The sequence below is a fragment of the Engystomops pustulosus genome, chromosome 1, assembly GCF_040894005.1.
Source record: "Engystomops pustulosus chromosome 1, aEngPut4.maternal, whole genome shotgun sequence".
NCBI classification, from domain to species: domain Eukaryota; kingdom Metazoa; phylum Chordata; class Amphibia; order Anura; family Leptodactylidae; genus Engystomops; species Engystomops pustulosus.
Genome location: NC_092411.1, coordinates 238,071,102 through 238,095,200, shown reverse-complemented (window position 1 = coordinate 238,095,200; position 24,099 = coordinate 238,071,102). Strand labels below are relative to the sequence as shown.

General features: G+C 44.4%; 1 protein-coding gene across 1 annotated transcript in view; it reads left to right on the top strand.

Moving 5' to 3' along the window:
- HHIP (hedgehog interacting protein) overlaps positions 1-2,999 on the top strand; it is a 92,630-nt gene extending 89,631 nt beyond the window's left edge. The window contains exon 14 of the mRNA XM_072121987.1: positions 1,220-2,999. Coding sequence (XP_071978088.1) covers positions 1,220-1,224 — 5 coding nt within the window. The 3' untranslated portion in view covers positions 1,225-2,999. The remainder of the gene's footprint in view (positions 1-1,219) is intronic.
- The last annotated feature ends 21,100 nt before the right edge of the window (positions 3,000-24,099 follow it).

The window sequence follows — 24,099 nt, the reverse complement described above, 5'->3', positions numbered from 1 at the left end:
TAATCATTGATAACCAAGAAAGAAAAGGATAGTGACAGTGAAAATAAGGTCATTGTGGAAAAATCCAACCAAACTCTACAAAAGTGGCACTCCAGCATTATCTTGTGATACACTGGGGCACATTTACCTGCCTTGTTCCTGACCTGGCCTGCCTTGTACCTGACCTGGCCCGCCTTGTTCCTGACCTGGCCTGCCTTGTTCCTGACCTGGCCTGCCTTGTACCTGAACTGGCCCGCCTTGTTCCTGACCTTGCCTGCCTTGTTCCTCACCTGGCCTGCCTTGTACCTGACCTGGCCTCCCTTGTACCTGACCTTGCCGCCTTGTTCCTGACCTGGCCCGCCTTGTTCCTGACCTTGCCGCCTTGTTCCTGACCTGGCCCGCCTTGTTCCTGACCTAGCCCGCCTTTTACCTGGCCTGCCTTGTTCCTGACCTAGCCCGCCTTGTTCCTGACCTAGCTCGCCTTTTACCTGGTCTGCCTTGTACCTGACCTGACCCGCCTTGTTCCTGACCTAGCTCGCCTTTTACCTGGTCTGCCTTGTACCTGACCTGACCCGCCTTGTTCCTGAACTTGCCCGCCCTGTGCCCTTCTCCCACACTTTGTTAATTGTAGCACATGGTGCAAAAGGGCAAAAAAGTCACAATTTCCATCGTGTGCACCAGGAATTGCAGCTTTTTCAGAAAACTGGCCATTGCAGTGTATGGGGGACGTATATACTCCGTATATATGTCGGTCATATATACGCCGTATATACGTCGGTCATATATACATCCCCCATACGTTTGTGTGAATGTAGCCTAACACTGTGAAATAGGTATACACTCTTCTTGTCTTTGCCCATGGGGGCACTCTCCAACATCCAGTGTTTATGATCAAACTGTCAGTTCAGCCATACAGTACATTGTTATTGAGGACACAGTAAAAGAAACATGGTTTTCTGAGAGACAAATTTTAATAAACTCTCATCACTAAGATCCTTTGTAACTAGAGGCATGTGCTGTATATATGTGTGTGTGCAGTATTTTACTATACTAATATACTATATTTCATGTCATATTCATATATCACTGGCTTTAATTATTTATATATGGATTGAAATTATGACATCATTTATATTTGATATAATCAGTGTCACTAATGATCATATAATTTATTCTTATTGTGCAGCTAATCACCCTGTAAATATCTAAATATACTTATAATTGTCTCTTTTCCTTTTAGGCTGATTTCCCATCATACCCAAGCTTTGACCCGCCATAGCGGATGTACACTACTTTTCAAGGCATGCTCATTGGCTTTGGTGTTCACCTACAGAATACAGATTTGCTAACTTACAAAAACTGGAAAGCATTAATGCCTTTTGTCATATACTCTCTGACATAATGTGATTGGACATTTGTGTGATTTGTGTGTTCACAAGCTGGGCAGTATGGCAAGTGTTAAAGATGAACTGCTTTACCATAAATCTTCAAAAGTAGAGTCACAAATTTGGGCTTAAATCTATCTTATATGCACTGATATGCTTTACAATTTGTAAACCGTTAAGGTTGTAGATAAAGCCGTTAGTTATAACAGCACACTCAGCTGGGTGGCTAATATGGGTCATGTGGCTGCACGAATAGCTCCCCTCTGTGCACTCTCAAGGTCCAATCTAAAAAGAGATGGGTCCTCCAAAAGTCTAAACTGACACTCTAAACCAGAAGGCCCCTACAAAGGATAGGGTTTGATGGATACTCCTTGCAACAGCTTGGTGAAAGCCCAAATTGCCCCCAACTTCCACTTAGGCATTGGCCCTGTTATAAGTAAGGAGCCATTGAGGTTCACACTTATCTAAATAGGAATGCTAGAGTTGAAGGGGGTGATGGCAGCATACACATCCTTGACCTATCATGGGGTCTATCCAGAAAGGGCATCTGTACCCTAAAAAATGAGTTGACCACACAGTAATATACCCAAAATTTTAAAAACGAGGGATGTGTGCAGTGATGCCAGCCAGAAGGTCTGACACATAGAGGTGAGTGTGTCCAAAAGTGTGAAAGTTGTGTGGTTGAAGTTCCTTCAAATGTGGCCATACTCAATAAGCTTTCCCAGACATTGAGACCCAGGCACCCAGACACAGATTGCTCCTGGTTCCCTTATCATCTTGGACAACACTAAGATTTCTCGGAAAGGAATATGCATATAGGTTTTCCTGAATGGGAAAAAAATAATTTTCTTATTTACAAAATGGTTGCCTAGAAAATTGTATTTTGAACCAGAACAGGTTTTGTAAATTTACAATGTATATTTGTATTTTAAATTTTTTTTTTATAAAAATACGTAAGTTAAAGGTTAGAATTTTAATATCTAATTATTTGGTAAATTAAAACTTAACATCACTAACCTTTCAACAAATTTTGCATTCAGAGCAAAGTTCATGCAAACATGAACTGATTTGTTTGGAAATGGGGTCAGCTAATTACTGCATAAGGAAGGGGTTGAGCTAGATGGAGGGAGAGCTAGCAGAAAGGAGATAATGATGAAGAGAACTCTGGACCATGTGTAGGTCTCGCACCACAAACAAGGGTCCTGTGGTCAGCAGTTTGGGGCGCGACAGTCATCGGCATGTGAGGAGGGAATCTCAGGCAGAAATAGAAACTGTTCTGAGTACATGGAGCTGTGGAAACAATGGCCCTGTGCATGATACTATAGAAGACACGGGGTATGTGTACTAGCCATAAAAACAATGGCTAAAGGTCCATAAAAAACAGCATTGTGATGGTAGCCTAAAAATTTGTGGATATTTTACTGTTAATTATAAAAGCGGATTGGAAATTAGTATAAAAAATGTGAACCAATCATCAGGTAAAAATTTAAAATCCTAATGACAGCTTCCCTTAAAGGAAATCTACCATTTGAAACTGGTCATTCTGACCCAAACATACCTATGTATAATGGTAGGTAACCCGATGCTGGAGGTCTTGTTTTGTCACAAAAATTAGTAGTTTCATTCAAAAATCGATTTATAAAATATGAAAATGACCCTTTAGGGTACAGTTCTGGCTCCCTTCCTCTTCACATTGTACACAGCAGACTTCGGGTACAATTCATGTAGCTGCTACCTCCAGAAGTTCTCTGATGACTCTGCAATAGTAGGCCTCATTACAGGTGAGAACGACAGGGAGTACAAAGAACTGATACGGAAATTTGTGGACTGGTGCCAGCGAAACCACCTTAGGATTAATGCTGGGAAGACCAATAAGATGGTGGTGGACTTTCGTAAGCACAGTCCTCCTTCTCAACCGGTGGTTATCCATGGGACAGGCATTGAGGCAGTGAAGTCTTATAAGTACTTGGGTGTCCTCCTCAACAATAAACTGGAGTGGGCAGAGAACATAAACGCACTTCACAGGAGGGGTCAGAGCCGGCTACACCTGCTGAGGAGGCTGAGGGCATTCGGAGTGCGGGGGGCTCTTCTTAAGACCTTCTTCAACTCTGTAGTGGCACCAGCCATCTTCTTTGGCATAGTCTGTTGGGGAAGTAGCATCTCAGCTAGGGAGAGGAGCAGACTGGACAAACTGATTAGGAAAGCCAGCTCTGTCCTGGGGGGTCCTCTTGACACAGTGTAGGTGGTAGCTGAGAGGAGGACACTGTGTAAGTTGAAGTCTATTCTGGAGAATAGCTCCCATCCCTTGCATGAGACTGTGGTGGCATTGGGGAGCACATTCAGTGACCGACTGCTTCACCCCAAGTGTGAGAGGGAGCGTTATCGTAAGTCATTCCTCCCCGCTGCCATCAGGCTGTTCAACAAACAAGGCCTAAACAGAAGTAACCTGTGCCCCCCACCTAACCAGTCCCTGCAAGTCCCATCCACAGACTGAACATCAAATTGCCGATCATTGCTTGTCTCTTTTTTGTCTTTTTATCCCCCTTTTCTTTTTGTTCATTTATCCCTAATATTATTGTTGTCATAGTTTGTACTTCACTCTCTGTACTCTCTCTGCTGCTGCAACGCTGTGAATTTCCCCACTGTGGGACTAATAAAGGATTATCTTATCTTATCTTAGCGCTCCTGTGCTCATCATACAGGGTGCATGCGCACTATGGGGCATATTTATCAGGCCCTGAAATAATCGCAAATGCTAGCTTATTGCTAGCTTTTGCAATTATTTGCCCCGATCCGCCACTTTCATGCCAGTGGGGCGTGAAGGGGGGTGCGGCTGGCCAAGCGGATGACGTCACCAGCTCTCTGGAAAGACACATGAAGGGTAGGGGGAAGACTTCGAAGCATACTAGGCTCGTGCATAGTTATGCTAATTACAAAGTGCCCTGTGAGAGGTGCACAGGAGTGCCAAAGAGTCATTTGCATATTTTATACATCGATTTTTGGGCAAAACTGCTAATTTCTGTGCCTTAACAAGACAACCTCAAGCATCAGCTTACCTACCCCTATGCAAAGGTATGTTTGGGTGAGAATAAACATTTTAAAATGGTAGATTACCTTTAAATGCTTCTCTGTGTAAAAAGACTTCCCTGTGACGTTACCACTGTGACAGTATTCAACACCCAAAGGCCCTGAGCCTTTTAGAAGCTGGAAAGTGGCAATGTGTATATGGCCACACAGACAAGACACAACTCTGCTCTCAAAAAAAATACTTTCTAGTTAAAATGTAGGTGTATAAAACTAAATAAAGAGAAATATATATTTTCTTTTTGTATACCTTATGTGTTGTATATATGTTTTTTCTGACTGCTTTATATGAATTTAGTGTATTTATTAATTTAAAAATAGTGTGAATTTTCATAATAAAATACTATGAAAGCATATTCTAGGTGTAATTTTTTATGTAATTTATGGAAGAATTTTGGTTTAACCCATTTTTCCATTTCGTTTTTTCGGACTGTATTAGGGTTTGTTATCTGCGGGATAAATTGTACTATTTAGTGACAACATTTCATATTCTGTGCATGTTTTGGAATGTGGTGGAATTGGCAAAAAAAACACAATTGCGCTATTTTCTGATGGGTTCTGTTTTTATATGCCATAAAGTAGGGGCTGCTGCACACATTATGGAGCAATTAAAATTTTTGAGCTATCAGTCCAGGTATCTGATCCAATCATGTCCACTGTCAGAGAGGATGTGCTGGAGAAGAAGAGGGGGATGTGCAGGACTGCAATAATTGCATGGTAAAGTGGGCAAATGCCCAAGGGCCCTGACACCAAGAGGGCCTCCTGGCCATCTGATGTATGCACTGTGGCACGGGCTTCCATCCGCACAGAGTAGCCTCCTGCTATAAGCAGTTATAGTACTCGATGTGGCCACAAGCAGAAACTCGCGTACAGGCTACAGCTGAGTGTGACACGGCCATAAGCCTTCAGGCACAATTCGCACTCTGATCCTGGATGTGCAGCCATGTCATGATGTCATTTCATGGCCATCCATCCTTTCCCATCAGTTGGCACCAGCGGCAGAAGCAAGAAGACAGGACGAGGCAGGTGAGTACATGCAACAAAGAGGGGGGGGAGTATATAAAATGAATGGGGGAGCAGTACGTAAATTGATGAAGGAGGGTAGTGTATATAATTAATGAGGAGGCCAGTTTGTAAATTCACGAGGGGGCAGTGTATTGAATTAATGAGGGGACAGGGCCAGATTAAGGGTCCCAGTGGTATGGAGCACCTCATTTAGGATGGGGCCCCCCAGCTCGTTAGCCAATGCGGGGCCCCCTCCCATAACAATATATGTAAAAAGATATAACATAGTTACACAGTTCCAAGGCTCTAGAGATATTAGAAACAATGGTATCTTTAGTTTTAGATAAATTCCTACTTACTAAACCATTTCCAATTTTGGTCCATGACAAACTAAAAAATACTCCCGCCATATTATTACTGAATAATGATACCACAATACTGTTACCAAATAAAAGTACCATAAGACCAAAGTTCCAAACAATAGCGCTACTATTTGCAAAGGATACCTCGAAACTGACCCACAGGATTACCACAACGTGACCGGTATTACCAATAATTTACCAACTATAAACTCCATTTACTGATAATCTTTACCGCTATATTGTTATAATACAAACACCACCGAGCAAAGTGCAATATCACTAATGACACCTCTGTACAGGGCCCAAATAATAACATTACATCCTGATTATCACCACTACATAATGACTGGATAATACTGCAATACTACATAATAACCTACACACGCAGACCAGTATCTACCAGCATATAGTGACCATATAGTAGTAGTATCCCTCACACCACAACTGACCACACTGCACCCCCACATATATCATATATAACCCTCACACCACAACTGACCACACTGTGCTCCCACATATATCATATATACCGCTCACACCACAACTGACCACACTGCACCCCCACATATATCATATATAACCCTCACACCACAACTGACCACACTGTGCTCCCACATATATCATATATACCCCTCACACCACAACTGACCACACTGCGCCCCCACATATATCATATATAACCCTCACACCACAACTGACCACACTGTGCCCCCACATATATCATATATACCCCTCACACCTCAACTGATCACACTGTAACCCCCACATATATCATATATACCCCTCACACCACAACTGACCACACTGTACCCCCACATATATCATATATACCCCTCACACCACAACTGACCATATCGTGCCCCCACATATATCATATATACCCCTCACACCACAACTGACCACACTGTGCCCCCACATATATCATATATACCCCTCACACTACAACTGACCACACTGTGCCCCCACATATATCATATATATACTCCTCACATCACAACTGACCACACTTTAGCCCACATATATCATATATACCCCTCACACCACAACTGACCACACTGTGCCCCCACATATATCATATATACCCCTCACACCACAACTGACCACACTGTACCACCACATATATCATATATACCCCTCACACCACAACTGGCCACACTGTACCCCCACATATATCATATATACCCCTCACACCACAACTGACCACACTGTACCACCACATATATCATATATACCCCTCACACCACAACTGGCCACACTGTACCCCCACATATATCATATATACCCCTCACACCACAACTGTCCACACTGTGCCCCACATATATCATATATACCCCTCACACCACAACTGACCACACTGTGCCCCCACATATATCATATATATACTCCTCACATCACAACTGACCACACTTTAGCCCACATATATCATATATACCCCTCACACCACAACTGACCACACTGTGCCCCCACATATATCATATATACCCCTCACACCACAACTGACCACACTGTGCCTCCACATATATCATATATACCCCTCACACCACAACTGACCACACTGTACCCCCACATATATCATATATACCCCTCACACCACAACTGTCCACACTGTGCTCCCACATATATCATATATACCCCTCACACCACAACTGACCACACTGTGCCCCCACATATAACATATATACCCCTCACACCACAACTGACCACACTGTGCCTCCACATATATCATATATACCCCTCACACCACAACTGACCACACTGTGCCCCCACATATATCATATATACCCCTCACACCACAACTGACCACAATGTGCCCCCACATTTATCCTATATTCCCCTAACACCACACCTGACCACACTGTGCCCCCACATATATCATATATACCCCTCACACCACAACTGACCCCATTGTGCCCCACATATATCATATATACCCCTCACGCCACAACTGACCACACTGTGCCCCCACATATATCATATATACCGCTCACACCACAACTGACCCCATTGTGCCCCACATATATCATATATACCCCTCACACCACAACTGACCACACTGTACCCCCACATATATCATATATACCCCTCACACCACAACTGACCACACTGTACCCCCACATATATCATATATACCGCTCACACCACAACTGACCACACTGCACCCCCACATATATCATATATAACCCTCACACCACAACTGACCACACTGTGCTCCCACATATATCATATATACCCCTCACACCACAACTGACCACACTGCGCCCCCACATATATCATATATAACCCTCACACCACAACTGACCACACTGTGCCCCCACATATATCATATATACCCCTCACACCTCAACTGATCACACTGTAACCCCCACATATATCATATATACCCCTCACACCACAACTGACCACACTGTACCCCCACATATATCATATATACCCCTCACACCACAACTGACCATATCGTGCCCCCACATATATCATATATACCACTCACACCACAACTGACCACACTGTGCCCCCACATATATCATATATACCCCTCACACTACAACTGACCACACTGTGCCCCCACATATATCATATATATACTCCTCACATCACAACTGACCACACTTTAGCCCACATATATCATATATACCCCTCACACCACAACTGACCACACTGTGCCCCCACATATATCATATATACCCCTCACACCACAACTGACCACACTGTACCACCACATATATCATATATACCCCTCACACCACAACTGGCCACACTGTACCCCCACATATATCATATATACCCCTCACACCACAACTGACCACACTGTACCACCACATATATCATATATACCCCTCACACCACAACTGGCCACACTGTACCCCCACATATATCATATATACCCCTCACACCACAACTGTCCACACTGTGCCCCACATATATCATATATACCCCTCACACCACAACTGACCACACTGTGCCCCCACATATATCATATATATACTCCTCACATCACAACTGACCACACTTTAGCCCACATATATCATATATACCCCTCACACCACAACTGACCACACTGTGCCCCCACATATATCATATATACCCCTCACACCACAACTGACCACACTGTGCCTCCACATATATCATATATACCCCTCACACCACAACTGACCACACTGTACCCCCACATATATCATATATACCCCTCACACCACAACTGTCCACACTGTGCTCCCACATATATCATATATACCCCTCACACCACAACTGACCACACTGTGCCCCCACATATAACATATATACCCCTCACACCACAATTGACCACACTGTGCCTCCACATATATCATATATACCCCTCACACCACAACTGACCACACTGTGCCCCCACATATATCATATATACCCCTCACACCACAACTGACCACAATGTGCCCCCACATTTATCCTATATTCCCCTAACACCACACCTGACCACACTGTGCCCCCACATATATCATATATACCCCTCACACCACAACTGACCCCATTGTGCCCCACATATATCATATATACCCCTCACGCCACAACTGACCACACTGTGCCCCCACATATATCATATATACCGCTCACACCACAACTGACCCCATTGTGCCCCACATATATCATATATACCCCTCACACCACAACTGACCACACTGTACCCCCACATATATCATATATACCCCTCACACCACAACTGACCACACTGTACCCCCACATATATCATATATACCCCTCACACCACAACTGTCCACACTGTGCTCCCACATATATCATATATACCCCTCACACCACAACTGACCACACTGTGCCCCCACATATATCATATATACCCCTCACACCACAACTGTCCACACTGTGCTCCACATATTTCATATATACCCCTCACACCACAACTGACCCCATTGTGCCCCACATATATCATATATACCCCTCACGCCACAACTGACCACACTGTGCCCCCACATATATCATATATACAGCTCACACCACAACTGACCCCATTGTGCCCCACATATATCATATATACCCCTCACACCACAACTGACCACACTGTACCCCCACATATATCATATATACCCCTCACACCACAACTGTCCACACTGTGCTCCCACATATATCATATATACCCCTCACACCACAACTGTCCACACTGTGCTCCACATATATCATATATACCCCTCACACCACAACTGTCCACACTGTGCTCCACATATATCATATATACCCCTCACACCACAACTGACCACACTGTACCCCCACATATATCATATATACCCCTCACACCACAACTGACCACACTGTGCCCCATATATCATATATACCCCTCACACCACAACTGTCCACACTGTGCTCCCACATATATCATATATACCCCTCACACCACAACTGTCCACACTGTGCTCCACGTATATCATATATACCACTCACACCACAACTGACCACACTGTACCCCCACATATCATATATACCCCTCACACCCACTCCAAAATATCCAATGTAAGGTGAAACAAGTAGTCTTCTTTATTCCATGTTTAAGCAAGAGTACAATAAAGTAGAGCGATGTTTTGGCTCTCAGGGAGCCTTTATCAAGCTTGATAAATAAGAAAACACTGAAAACCATAACAATAACTGATGACAATAACCCCACACCACAATGCTGGCTCACTATAGACACTAGGAATATAACAGGACATGTACAGTACAAGCTGAGAGATGTCTCACACTAGAAGGTTAGTCAGTTAATACATTACCGGCACTGCAGAAGTGGCATCTCGTACCTCACAGGTGACTTCTACTTCTTCTCCGTCAGGGCCAGAATCGACGTAACTTATGGCTGAAGAATCTTCCACCAGATGTCTTTTGCTCCTGGCAGCGCATACCCCACACTGTTCCCCTAAAAATACCACAGTTACTCACAGTATAATGTCACCTGGATAACAGAAATATGCCCCCCCCCCCAAATATACCCCACAATAAAACCTCTGTGTTCCCTGCATATATTACTATACTACAGACCCTGAGTAATACTGTACCCCTAATTTTATGTCACCCACCAATTACACAATATATGGTTCCCCCATGACTTCATTTATATATTGCCCCCTTTAATGAAGTAATTTACCGATTTATGGCCCTTTCTAATATACTGGGGTGCCACTTGAATTTTAGAGACTGGACCTTCTAATTTAATTATTTAATATACTGCCCCCCCCTATTTAGTTATTTAATATACTGCCCCCTCACCCCACCCTGTGAACTATTTTACATACTGGGCCTCACCCCCAATAAATTTCATACACTGGCTTCCTCTAAACTATTTTATATTCTGCCCCCTCCATTAATTATGCAGTATACTGGGCCCCCAAATGAATTTTGTACACTTTACTCTTTGGTTCAGTAAGATCACAGGGAAACTACATTTATACAGGTTTTATTGAGTTTTAATACATCTTAAAAAATTAAAACCTCATCACGAGTATAAGCCAAGTTTTTCAGCACAAAAAATGTGCTAAAACCTCAAACTCAGCTTATACTCGAGTCAATAAAAAAAAAAAGACTTTCTTTTTTTGAGTGCTACAAGGGGCAGGAGCTGGCTATATTCGGGGGCAGGAGCTGGCTATATATACGGGGGCAGGAGCTGGCTATATTCGGGGGCAGGAGCTGGCTATATTCGGGGGCAGGAGCTGGCTATATATACGGTGGCAGGAGCTGGCTATATACGGGGGCAGGAGGAAGGAAATATACGGGGGCAGGAGGAAGGATATATACGGGGGCAGGAGGAAGGATATATACGGGGGCAGGAGCTGGCTATATTCGGGGGCAGGAGCTGGCTATATATACGGTGGCAGGAGCTGGCTATATATACGGGGGCAGGAGCTGGCTATATACGGGGGCAGGAGGAAGGAAATATACGGGGGCAGGAGGAAGGATATATACGGGGGCAGGAGGAAGGATATATACGGGGGCAGGAGCTGGCTATATACGGGGGCTGGAGGAAGTCTATATACGGGGGCAGGAGGAAGGCTATATACGGGGGCAAGAGCTGGCTATATACGGGGGCAGGAGGAAGGCTATATACGGGGCAGGAGGAAGGCTATATACGGGGGCAGGAGGAAGGCTATATACGGGGGCAGGAGGAAGGCTATATACGGGGGCAGGAAGAAGGCTATATAGGGGCAGGAGCTGGCTATATACAGGGGCAGGAGGAAGGCTATATAGGGGCAGGAGCTGGCTATATACGGGGGCAGGAGGAAGGCTATATAGGGGCAGGAGCTGGCTATATACGGGGCAGGAGCTGGCTATATACTGGGGCAGGAGGAAGGCTATATAGGGGCAGGAGCTGGCTATATACGGGGGCAGGAGGAAGGCTATATAGGGGCAGGAGCTGGCTATATACGGGGCAGGAGCTGGCTATATACTGGGGCAGGAGGAAGGCTTTATAGGGGCAGGAGCTGGCTATATAAGGGCAGGAGGAAGGCTAAACGGGGGAAGGATCTGGTTATATGTACAGGCAGGAGGAAGGCTATACAAGGGCAGGAGCTGGCTATATACGGAGGCAGGGGCAGGCTATATTGGGGGCAGGTGCTGGGTATATATGGGGGCTGGCTGGCTGTATACAGGTGCAGGAGGAAGGCTATATAAGGGCAGGATCTGGTTATATATACGGGGCAGGAGGAAGGCTATACAATGGCAGGAGCTGGCTATATACGGAGGCAGGGGCAGGCTATATCGGGGGCAGGTGCTGGGTATATATGGGGGCTGGCTGGCTGTATACGGGGCAGGAGGAAGGCTATACAATGGCAGGAGCTGGCTATATACGGAGGCAGGGGCAGGCTATATATCGGGGGCAGGTGCTGGGTATATATGGGGGCTGGCTGGCTGTATACGGGGCAGGAGGAAGGCTATATCAGGTTCAGTTGCTGGCTATATAAGGGTTGGCTTATACTTGAGTGTATAAGGTACTGAGATGTGTGCGGAGTCATGAGCTGACGTTTTCATTGCTACCATTTTGAGGGCTGTGCGACATTTTGATCAGTTTTTATTACATTTTTTATGTGATGTAAAATTGTGTAAAAGTTGCGTTTCGGATATTTGGGCGCTATTTTCAGTAATGTGGTTCAACACCAGCAATAACCGTTTTTTTATTTTGATAGATCAGATATTTTGAGATGCGCAATCCCTAATGTGTTTGTGATTTTTACTGTTTATTAAAGGGGTTGTCCGAGTTTAAAAAAAAAAGAACTATATGTGGCCGGGAGCGGGCTGACTAAAACAATAAAGCTGTACTTACCTTCCGGTGCCCTCCCGTATCCAGCGTTGCTGTTGCTCCGGTCCGGGCGCCATGTAAACAAACATGGCCGCCGGAGCAGCGCTGCATTCAGCTTCCGGCCGGCCGTGGCCGGGTACGCATATCCGTCCCTGTACACAGCATTGTGTATGGGGGCCGGAAGGTTGTCGGGTCCGGCCGGAAGCTGAATCCAGCGCTGCTATGGCGGCCATGTTTGTTTACATGGCGCCCGGACCGGAGCAACAGCAGCGCTGGATACCGGAGGGCACCGGAAGGTAAGCACAGCTTTATTGTTTTAGTCATCCCGCTCCCGGCCACATATAGTTTTTTTTGAAAACTCGGACAACCCCTTTAAATTTAATATCAGTTCTAGGGAAGGGGGGGATTTGTTTTTTATACTTTTTTTTTTTTTACTACTTTTTAGAGTACTTTAACCCTCGATGGTGTTATCATTCCTACCATATACTACAATACTACTGTATATGTATTGCAGTTTATGGCATTTTTATAAAGTATTCATTACAATGAGCCACTGGTACATTGTAACGAAACTGCAGATGCCATGCAGCCTTGGGTCTGATGAAGACCCAAGGCTATTATGGCAACCGATGATAGGAATAAAGATGGTGGCGCCGCACCTCTGTGCCATACATGTAAACCTCAGAGCGTGAGGGAGTTAATATTCTACCCCCCCCCCCCACACACACAATTAACTATTTAATATGCTGCCCCTCCCAGAATTAACTACTTAATGCCCCCATAATAAACTATTTAATATGCCGCCCCCCATAATAAAAGATTTTTTATGCTGGCCCCCCCACAATTAATTATTTTATATGCTCCCCCCCCCCCCACAATTAACTATTTTATATACTGCCCCCCCACCATTAACTATTTAATATGCTGCCCCCCCCCACCATTAACTATTCAATATGCTGCCCCCCCACCATTAACTATTTAATATGCTGCCCCCCCCCATAATAAACTATTTAATATGCTGCTGCCCCCCACACACACAATTAACTATTTAATGTGCTGCCCACGACAAATTAATTATTTTAGATATTTCTGCCCCCACCATCTTTTAATACTGTTTGATAAAAAAAAAAAAAACATTTTACTCACCTCAGGTCCCGTGTCTTGCTTCTTCTTGCCGCGTCCGGGAAGGAAGGGGTGCGCGGCCGCGTGGTGACGTCATCACGCGGCCGCGCATCCCAGTTCATGGAGCGATGTGCGCCGGGGTTGTCTTCCGGCCACATCGCTCCAGTAATAGTGCTCGAGCGGCCGGAAATGGCCGCATCGAGCACTATATAGTGACGGGCAGGAGCTTCCGGTCCGGACGGACGGAGGCCCCTGCCCGACTGCCGATGGTCGAGGCCTACCGGGGGCCACAGCAGGAGCCGGATCATTGGAGCGCCAGCCCGGGGGCCCCCAATCAATAAATTTGCATCCGGGGGCCCGGCGCTGGCGCTCCAAGAGCGCCAATGATGATCCGGCTCTGTGAGGGGACCCCATATTTAAATTAATTGGGTGGTGGCAGTGTTTATAATTAATGAGGGGCGGAGGGGCAGTATGTTAATTCATGAAAGGGGAGATGTTTATAATTAAGGAGGGCAATATATAAAATTAATTTGGGGTGATAGTATATAAATTAATGAATGGGGCAGTGTATATAATGAATGAGGAGGCCCTGGGTGGGCAATGTGTGCAATTAATAAGGGGGGCAGTGCATATAATTCATGGAGACCCAGCACTTCTGTACCGTATATAACAGTATGTATTTTTTATTCAGGGAGTGTACTATAGTAATATATTTGGGGGTCACAATGTAATTTTTGATATATACAGGGGACTCAGATTTATCATTTATATTTGTCACGGGTGCTCCTGCGACCATTGTCCCGGGTTGCAGGTTCACCCATGCCCCTCTCTATGCTACCTGCTCCCCCCAGGTTCACTCTCCTCTCCGTGTTCCTACTCCAGATCTGGCTCCCCAGAACACACATCCCTGCCCCCTAGGGCGCACACTAGTGCTTGTAGATTTAAAGAGCCAGCACACCGTTGATTGGTGCTGACCATTTCCTGGATATGAATAAAAGCCGGCCTCTCCCACCATCCCCTGCCGGATCTTTGTGCCTAGTGCCTCTAAGAAAGCTGTTTCATGCCATTTACTGAATTTCCAAATTCTGACAGTAAGATCCGACAAGGGATCCTGCCGATGTTCCTAAACCTGATATGGCTGATCTTACTACCATTGTGGTTCAGCAGCAAGTTGCCGTGCAAGGTTAGCAACTCGGACAAGTCTCTGCCATGCTACAGCAGCTATTGTCGTCCTGGCAGCAGCAGCAGCATTCGGTTGCTGTGGTACTCTCCGTTACTGCAGTCATATCATCTTCTGCAGAACCCAGACAGCGTCTATCCATGCCATCCAAATACTATGGTGATCCCAAGTTGTGCAGGGGGTTCATCGCGTAGTGCTCTCTGTCTACGCAGTTCATCACAGAGAGGTCGAAGGTGGCTTTCGTAATCAGCCTTCTATCTCGGAAAGCTCTGGCATGGGCTATGCCCCTCTTGTGCAATGTTTGCACAAATGCGATGTAACTGCAATATAAACGCAATATAAATGTAGATTCAATTTAAATGCAATGTTACTGCAAATCAATGTAAACCTGTATGAATGCAAATGGGGTGTAAAAGCAACCACAACATAAATGCAATGTGAGCGCAAATGGAAAATTTGTGTTGCGGCTGCACTATACACGACGAGACACAAAATTCTGAAAGGGGAGCTCAGTTGGGCCGTGTGACACATTTATCAGGCAGTGTCCGAAAGAATTGTGTCACATTTCTTATGTTAAGGGTGCACCTAAAAAAGTTGGTGCACTTTGTCGGAGCAGTGAAGGGGGCGCCAGACAAAGAACATGCGCCACAAATCTTGAATCTGATGCCCGCTACACACTACACAGACAAACTGCACTATGTGGTGAACGAGGAGAGTAAATGCTGCTCATCCCTTCCCTCTCCTTAGAAAGCAAATGTGCTTCACACATCAGGTCAGAAATAGGACCTGCTCTATCTTTTATGGTGGGTCCACCCATACACAGTGTGCTCACTGCACTGTGACCAATTGTAATAGACCTCTATGGGGGCCGGGAACTACACACTGTTTATACAGTCAGTTCATGGCCCCTGCACATGGTCATGTGCATGAGATCTTTGCTATACTGAGATGGTTGAAGTGACATATTTTGTATTTTACAATTTCAACAACTGTATTTTTTATTTAAATATTTATGGGATGCAAAATGTCAAAAAATTGCAAATGGAAGCTTTTTTTCTGCGTTCAGATTCAGGGATTCCTAACATATTTATGATTTTTTTGTTTATTTTTCCATGTATTCTATGGAAAAGGGGGGATGATTTGAGTTTTTTAATTTTTAATTTTTATTTCAGATTCTTTAACCCCTTTCCTCACCTTGACGTGATTCTACGTCATAGGATGCGGGTCGTTCCCACAACTTGATCGCAGCGGGATCCCAGCAGTACCGTAACAGCCGGGATCATGATAGTCGAGATCCTGGTTGTTTAACCTTATAGACGCTGCAGTCATAGTGACCGCAGCGTCTATGGTGCACCATAAAGAAGAATTAATGATTTTTTTAACCACCACCAAGAAAGAGTTAATAAAATCTGATTATTAGCTATTGAATCCCCTGTAAATAATGTAACTGAAAAGTGGATCTCATCCACAAAAAAATAATCCCCCATATGTTGAAATTACAAAAAATAAACATTTTATAGCCTGTAAAATGTGACATTGCAGTTCTGCTCTGACTGGCGCTCCTTCCCTTCTATGCCCGGTGTGTGCCCTTACAGCAGTTTACCAACACATATGGGGCATCCTCATACTCGGGAGAAATTGGGTATCAAACTTTGTGGAGTTTTTCGTCATTTAATACTTTGTAACGGTTTAACTTTTCGACAAAATTAATATATTGTCTAAAAACGTACAGCTTGAAAATTACCGTATATACTGGTGTATAAGCCGAGTTTTTCCCGCAAAAAAAAATGTGCTGAAAAAACTCGATTCAGCTTATACACGACTCAAGTAAAAATGAAAACACTTAATACTCACCCTCCAGTGTCCGGATCGTTGGTGTGGGTCCCGATCTTTAGCGCGAGGCTCCTGATCTTCGGCACTGGTCCTGGCGGCTCCTCTTCTCTCTTCTTTCTTCTCTCTTCTCTCGCCGGCAGAGTCACGTCTGGGGGCACACTATGATGCAGCGGTGTTGCGACTGATGACGTCATCAGCCGCAACACCGCCGCATCATAGTATGCATCCGTCGGCAGATCGCATGGACGGGACTCTGCTGGCGAAAGAAGAAAGAAGAGAGAAGAGGAGCCTCCAGGACCCGCGCCGAAGATCAGGAGCCGTGTCCGGGCGATCCAGACACCGGAGGGTGAGTATTAAGTTTTTTATTTTTTTTGGCAGGGGGCTGGCTGTATACTACATGGGAGTCAGCTGTATACTACATGGGGGCTGACTGTATACTAAATGGGGGCTGGCTGTATACTACATGGGGGCTGGCTGTATACTACATAGGGGCTGGCTGTATACTACTTGGGGCATGCTGTATACTACTTGGGACTGGCTGTATACTAAATGGGGGCTGGCTGTATACTTCATTGGGACTGGCTGTATACTACATGGGGGCTGGCTGTATACTACATGGAGGCTGGCTGTATATTATATGGTCTGGCTGTATACTACATAGGGGCTGGCTGTATACTACTTGGGGCAGGCTGTATACTACTTGGGGCTGGCTGTATACTACATGGGGCTGGCTGTATACTACTTGGGGCTGCTGTATACTAATTGGGCTGGCTGTATACTACAGGGGGCTGGCTGACTGTACACTACATGGGGGCTGGCTAGCTGTATACTATACCATCGGCTTATACTCAAGTCAATAGGTTTTCCCAGTTTTTGGTGGTAAAAATAGGGGGCTCGGCTTATACTCAGGTCGGCTTATACTCGAGAATATGCAGTATTCAAAACAGCACATAAGAAGCTTGATAACCCTTTATGTTTTTTACAGACCTTCAAACAAAATGAAGGTTTGATTTGGAATTCACTAGTAGATAGCATTAATACATTCATTTAGCCCTAAAATTTACATAAACATAAACTGAATAAAAGTAGAAAATGCAGTTTCTTCTGAGTAAGCCACCCCATATACCACAGGGAACATGGCGGGCACAGAAGGGAAGAAGCTTTTGTAGAGCAGATTTTGTAGAGCCCCTGAGGCCGCATTCACAAGTGGCATTTTGGTTGCGTTTTAAAACGCAATCCAAAGGCTCCACCTGTTGAGGTAAGATTGCATTTCCTTTGTATTTAGTCAACATGTTGGACCTTGTACCAGTTTTCTGTTGGATTTTGCACATTCTTTTATAAGCAAACTGCTTTCACATATATTTAAGAAGTGTTAATATACACTCACTGGCCACTTCATTAGGTACACCATGCTAGTAACGGGTTGAACCCCCTTTTGCCTTCAGAACTGCCTCAATTCTTCGTGGCATAGATTCAACAAGAGATTTTGGTCCATATTGACATGATGGCATCACACAGTTGCCGCAGATTTGTCGGGTGCACATCCATGATGCGAATCTCCCGTTCCACCACATCCCAAAGATGCTCTATTGGATTGAGATCTGGTGACTGTAGAGACCATTTCAGTACAGTGAACTCATTGTCATGTTTAAGAAACCAGTCTGAGATGATTCCAGGTTTATGACATGGCGCATTATCCTGCTGAAAGTAGCCATCAGATGTTGGGTACATTGTGGTAATAAAGGGATGGACATGGTCAGCAACAATACTCAGGTCGGCTGTGGCATTGCAACGGTGCTCAATTGGTACCAAGGGGCCCAAAGAGTGCCAAGAAAATATTCCCTACACCATGACACCACCACCACCAGCCTGAACCGTTGATACAAGGCAGGATGGATCCATGCTTTCATGTTGTTGACGCCAAATTATGACCCTACCATCCGAATGTCGCAGCAGAAATTGAGACTCATCAGACCAGGCAATCTTCTACTGTCCAATTTCGATGAGCTTGTGCAAATTGTAGCCTCAGTTTCCTGTTCTTAGCTGAAAGTAGTGGCACCCGGTGTGGTCTTCTGCTGCTGTAGCCCATCTGCCTCAAAGTTCGATGTACTGTGCGTTCAGAGATGCTCTTCTGCCTACCTTGGTTGTAACGGGTGGTGATTTGAGTCACTGTTGCCTTTTTTATCAGCTCGAACCAGTCTGCCCATTCTCCTCTGACCTCTGGCATAAACCCTAGAGATGGTTGTGCGTGAAAATCCCAGTAGATCAGCAGTTTCTGAAATACTCAGACCAGCCCTTCTGGCACCAACAACCATGCCACGTTCAAAGGCACTCAAATCACCTTTCTTCCCCATACTGATGCTCGGTTTGAACTGCAGGAGATTGTCTTGACCATGTCTACATGCCTAAATGCACTGAGTTGCCGCCATGTGATTGGCTGATTAGAAATTAAGTGTTAACGAGCAGTTGGACAGGTGTACCTAATAAAGTGGGCGGTTAGTGTATTTATTGCACATTACCCTTTTGTGTAACCCGTCGGCCTAGCCCAAGACCCCTTAGTGACTAACAGAGAAATCCATATGTGATCACTAAAGGGTTAAAAGTTACAGTTTATTAAATACTAAAGAAATAAATTGTACAATATCTGATACAAATGTCAGATCTTCTAACAAGTTAGACAAATCTATTAAGATGCATTTGTGTGTTTGTATTTCTATTTTTAAATTTTTGAGCTCTTTGATCTCTATTTTAGATAAATGAAAATTTTAATTGGTTGCTTTATGAAGACATTATTATTACCTACATTGATATGTGGATCTTCAGTGAGAAAAGCACAGCAATCTATGAGCAGCCATTCACTGCACACTTCCTATTATTATTGAGGACCTTCCTTATGTTCAGTTCACCTATAACCCAGTAGATACATTAACATCATGATAAGGAAGCAATTTTCAAGGCAATTTACACAAATTATAGGAAATATTTTACTGTGATGGCTTTCTTCCCTTTTTAGACCCAGTGGTGATATAAACTGTTTCCTTACTCTGATAAATTGTAGTTCCCTGATTAAAATTGATGTGTGAGTTATATAGAATGTAACCAGAACTTGAATTCTGTATTACAATACAATAGGGGTTAAGTAGCAAAGTGATTTAAGATCAGCACCCCAGAGCATAATCAGCAGCATATACTTAATACCCTCTAATTTCCCGAAACATCATTTATTTAAGCTAGAAACAAATCCACAGACATTGACTAAATTTTAGGAACTGTAATTTTATACCCTTTAGAAAAACAATGCACAACTGTACTATTAAAGATGATAAATTGAGCAAAGCAAACGACAAGCAACATGGTATGGAAATAAATAAAGGATGACTATTTTCTCACAGTGGACACAGTAAAGTATAGTTTCCAGTACTTCAGAACTGCTTGCCCCCCCCCCCCTCCAGTGAAAATACCTGAGATGCTTACACCAAAAATAATGTAGCAAACACATAAATATATTCCAGCAATGAATATAGCAAACAGATAGATACCAATGACTGTGCTGCACATATAAATATTTACCAGCAATGAATAAACAGCACATAATAATATCCTGCACTTATATATACATACTGAAAATTAATTTACTATACAAATCAATATATACCAGCATTATTTGTACTGCACATCTGGGCTGCACTCAGGCACAGACATCACTTACTGTTAGGCTGCCGCTTTCTCCTTGTATGTCTGTGTTGGTCTGGTTCATCCCACTCTTCCTCCTGTAGTCTCCTAATTGCTGCCAATCCTTCTCCATCAGGTAGAGAACATCATGGAAACTTCTTGCAGTTGTGACTTCTATGCACAATTTGCCACCTTGGTGAATGTGGCCTCTAGAGAACTTCTCCACACCCCGCCCCTAAAAAAAAAATCACAGTTAATATAATGTCCCCTAGATAACAGCTAAGTTCCTCCTGCATATACAGATAATATATTGCGGCCCATCAATATCCTATAATATATACTACCATATAATTTCCCTTTCATTAATCCAGTAGCCCCAGCAGACTTGCCAAATACATAGGTAGCCCATACCCTCAGTTTATAGACAGCCCATACATTTCCAGCCAGCCCCATAGTATATAGTCAGCCAATCACCTTCCCCATCAGTATATAGTCAGCATGCTCCCTAGTAGTATATAGCCAGCCTGACCCCTGTAGTATATAGCCATCCTCCCCTCATGTAGTATATAGCCATCCTGCCCCCATGTAGTATACAGAACCCCCTGTAGTATATATCCAGCCTGCCCCCTGTAACATATAGCTATCCTGCCCCCATAGTGTATAGCCAACCAGCCCCAGTAGTATATAGCCATCCTGCCCCCTGTAGCATGTAGCCATCCTCCCCCCATGTAGTATATAGCCATCCTGCCCACATATAGTATATAGCCATCCTGCCCCCTGTAGTATATAGCCATGCCCCAAAGAATAATAAAATAAATAAAAGAGAGAGGGTAGCGCCCTAGGCAATCGCCTACCTTTGTCAACCCCTCATCCCGGCCCTGAATGAAGGTATAGAAATATAGGAGATGGGGGGGGGATGTAGGTGAAGTTTCTTTTTTGTGTGAGTGTCTGAGACTTCATACTATGAGAGGGGAAGAAGAGCAAAAGTAAAAATATACTAAAACTAAGAAGAGAGTTCTAGATTTCAATTGGTAAGACACTGACCAGTTGCAAAACCTTACAATAAAACAAGTCCTGTGTCTACTCGTTTCTATTATTTTGAAATTGTAAGGAATGAGTAAACAAATTACTTAAAAATGAAGTTGAAAATGTAGACGTAGCTATGGTTAGAGAAGAAATCCCAACTAAAGGGAGAGGAAAAGGGAAGACTTTGCAACCAATTAAAAATTAGTTATGTTGAAATACTGTATATACTCGAGTATAAGCCGACCCGAGTATAAGCCGAGACCCCTAATTTTACCACCAAAAACTGGGAAAAACTACTGACTCGAGTATAAGCCGAGGGTGGGAAATGCATTGGTCAAACCCCCTCAGTAGTATACAGCCTTCCAGCCCCCAGTAGTATACAGCCTGCCAGCCCCAGAAGAATACAGCAGCCCCTAGTAGTATACAGCAGCCCCCAGTAGTATACAGCAGCCCCCCTGTAGTATACAGAAAGCCCCTAGTAGTATACAGCAGCCCCCATGTAGTATACAGCAAGCCCCTAGTAGTATACAGCAGCCCCATGTAGTATACAGCAAGCCCCTAGTAGTATACAGCAAGCCCCTAGTAGTATACAGCAGCCCCTAGTATACAGCAGCCCCCATGTAGTATACAGCAAGCCCCTAGTAGTATACAGCAGCCCCTAGTAGTATACAGCAGCCCCTAGAAGTATACAGCAGCCCCCCTATAGTATACAGCAGCCCCCAGTAGTATACAGCAGCCCCCCTGTAGTATACAGCAGCCCCCATGTAGTATACAGCAAGGCCCTAGTAGTATACAGCAAGCCCCTAGTAGTATACAGCAAGCCCCTAGTAGTATACAGCAAGCCCCTAGTAGTATACAGCGGCCCCTAGTAGTATACAGCCTGCCCCTAGTAGTATACAGCCTGCCCCCACGGCCCTTAAAAAAATAAACTTAAATACTCACCCTCCGATGTCAGCGCGGCTTCCCGATGTCGGCGCGACTTACCGATTTTCCACGATGTCAGCGCGTCCCGTCTTCTTTCTTCTCCGTGGCTCCTCTTCACTCTTCACTCTTCCGGCGCCCATGTTTTCTTCTAGCAGGCGCATACTATGATAGAAGAAAGAAGAGAGAAGAGGAGCCATGGAGAAGAAAGAAGACGGGACGCGCTGACATCGGGGACATCGGTAAGCCGTGCCGACATCGGGGAGCAGCGCTGACATCTGAGGCTGAGTATTTAAGTTTATTTTTTTAAGTGGGTAATTTTGGGGGGGTAATAGACTCGTGTATAAGCCGAGGGGACGTTTTTCAGCACATTTTTTGTGCTGAAAAACTCGGCTTATACACGAGTATATACGGTAAGTATTTGATCCCATAGAAAAACACAACATAATAATTGGTACAGAAAACAAATTACAGAGGTCAAAATACGTTTCTTGTCATTCTTGTCCAAGTTTTCACACACTGCAGCAGGAATGTTGGCCCATACTGATCTTCTCCAGATCTTTTTTCGTTTCGAGCCTGTTGCTGGAAAAGATTAAGTTTTACCTCCCTCCAAAGATTTCTGATTGGGTACAGGTCTGGAGACTGCCTAGACCACTCCAGGACTTGGAAATTCTTCATGTGGAGCAACTCCTTAGTTGCCCTGGCTGTGTGTTTTGGGTCATTGTCATACTAAAAGACCACAGCTCATATTCAATGCTCTTCCTGAGAGAAGCAGGTTTTTGCCTAAAATCTTTTTGACCAATATATGGCTCCATCCTTCCTTCAATATGGTGTAGTTGTTCTGTCCCTTTTGCAGAAAACCCAGTTTCCAGCCCCATGCTTAATGTTTGGGAGGGTGTTTCCAGAAATATACTCATCCTTCTTCCTCCAAATTCACCAAGCGGAGTTGATATTAAAAAGTTTTATTTTGGTCTCATCTGACCACATGATCTTCTCCCATGCCTCCTCTGGATCATCCAGATAGTCAGTGGGGAACTTCAAATGGGCTTGGACATGTGCTGGCATCAGTAGGGACACCATGCAAGCCAAACAAGAATATAACCCATGACGACATAGTGTATTACTAACAGTAAACTTTGAGACTGTGTTCCCAGCTGGCTTCAGGTCACTGACCAGGTCCACTTGTGTAATTCTGGGCTGATTCCTGACCTTTCTCAGAATCATACTTACCCCATGAGGTGATAGCATGCATGGAACCCCAGA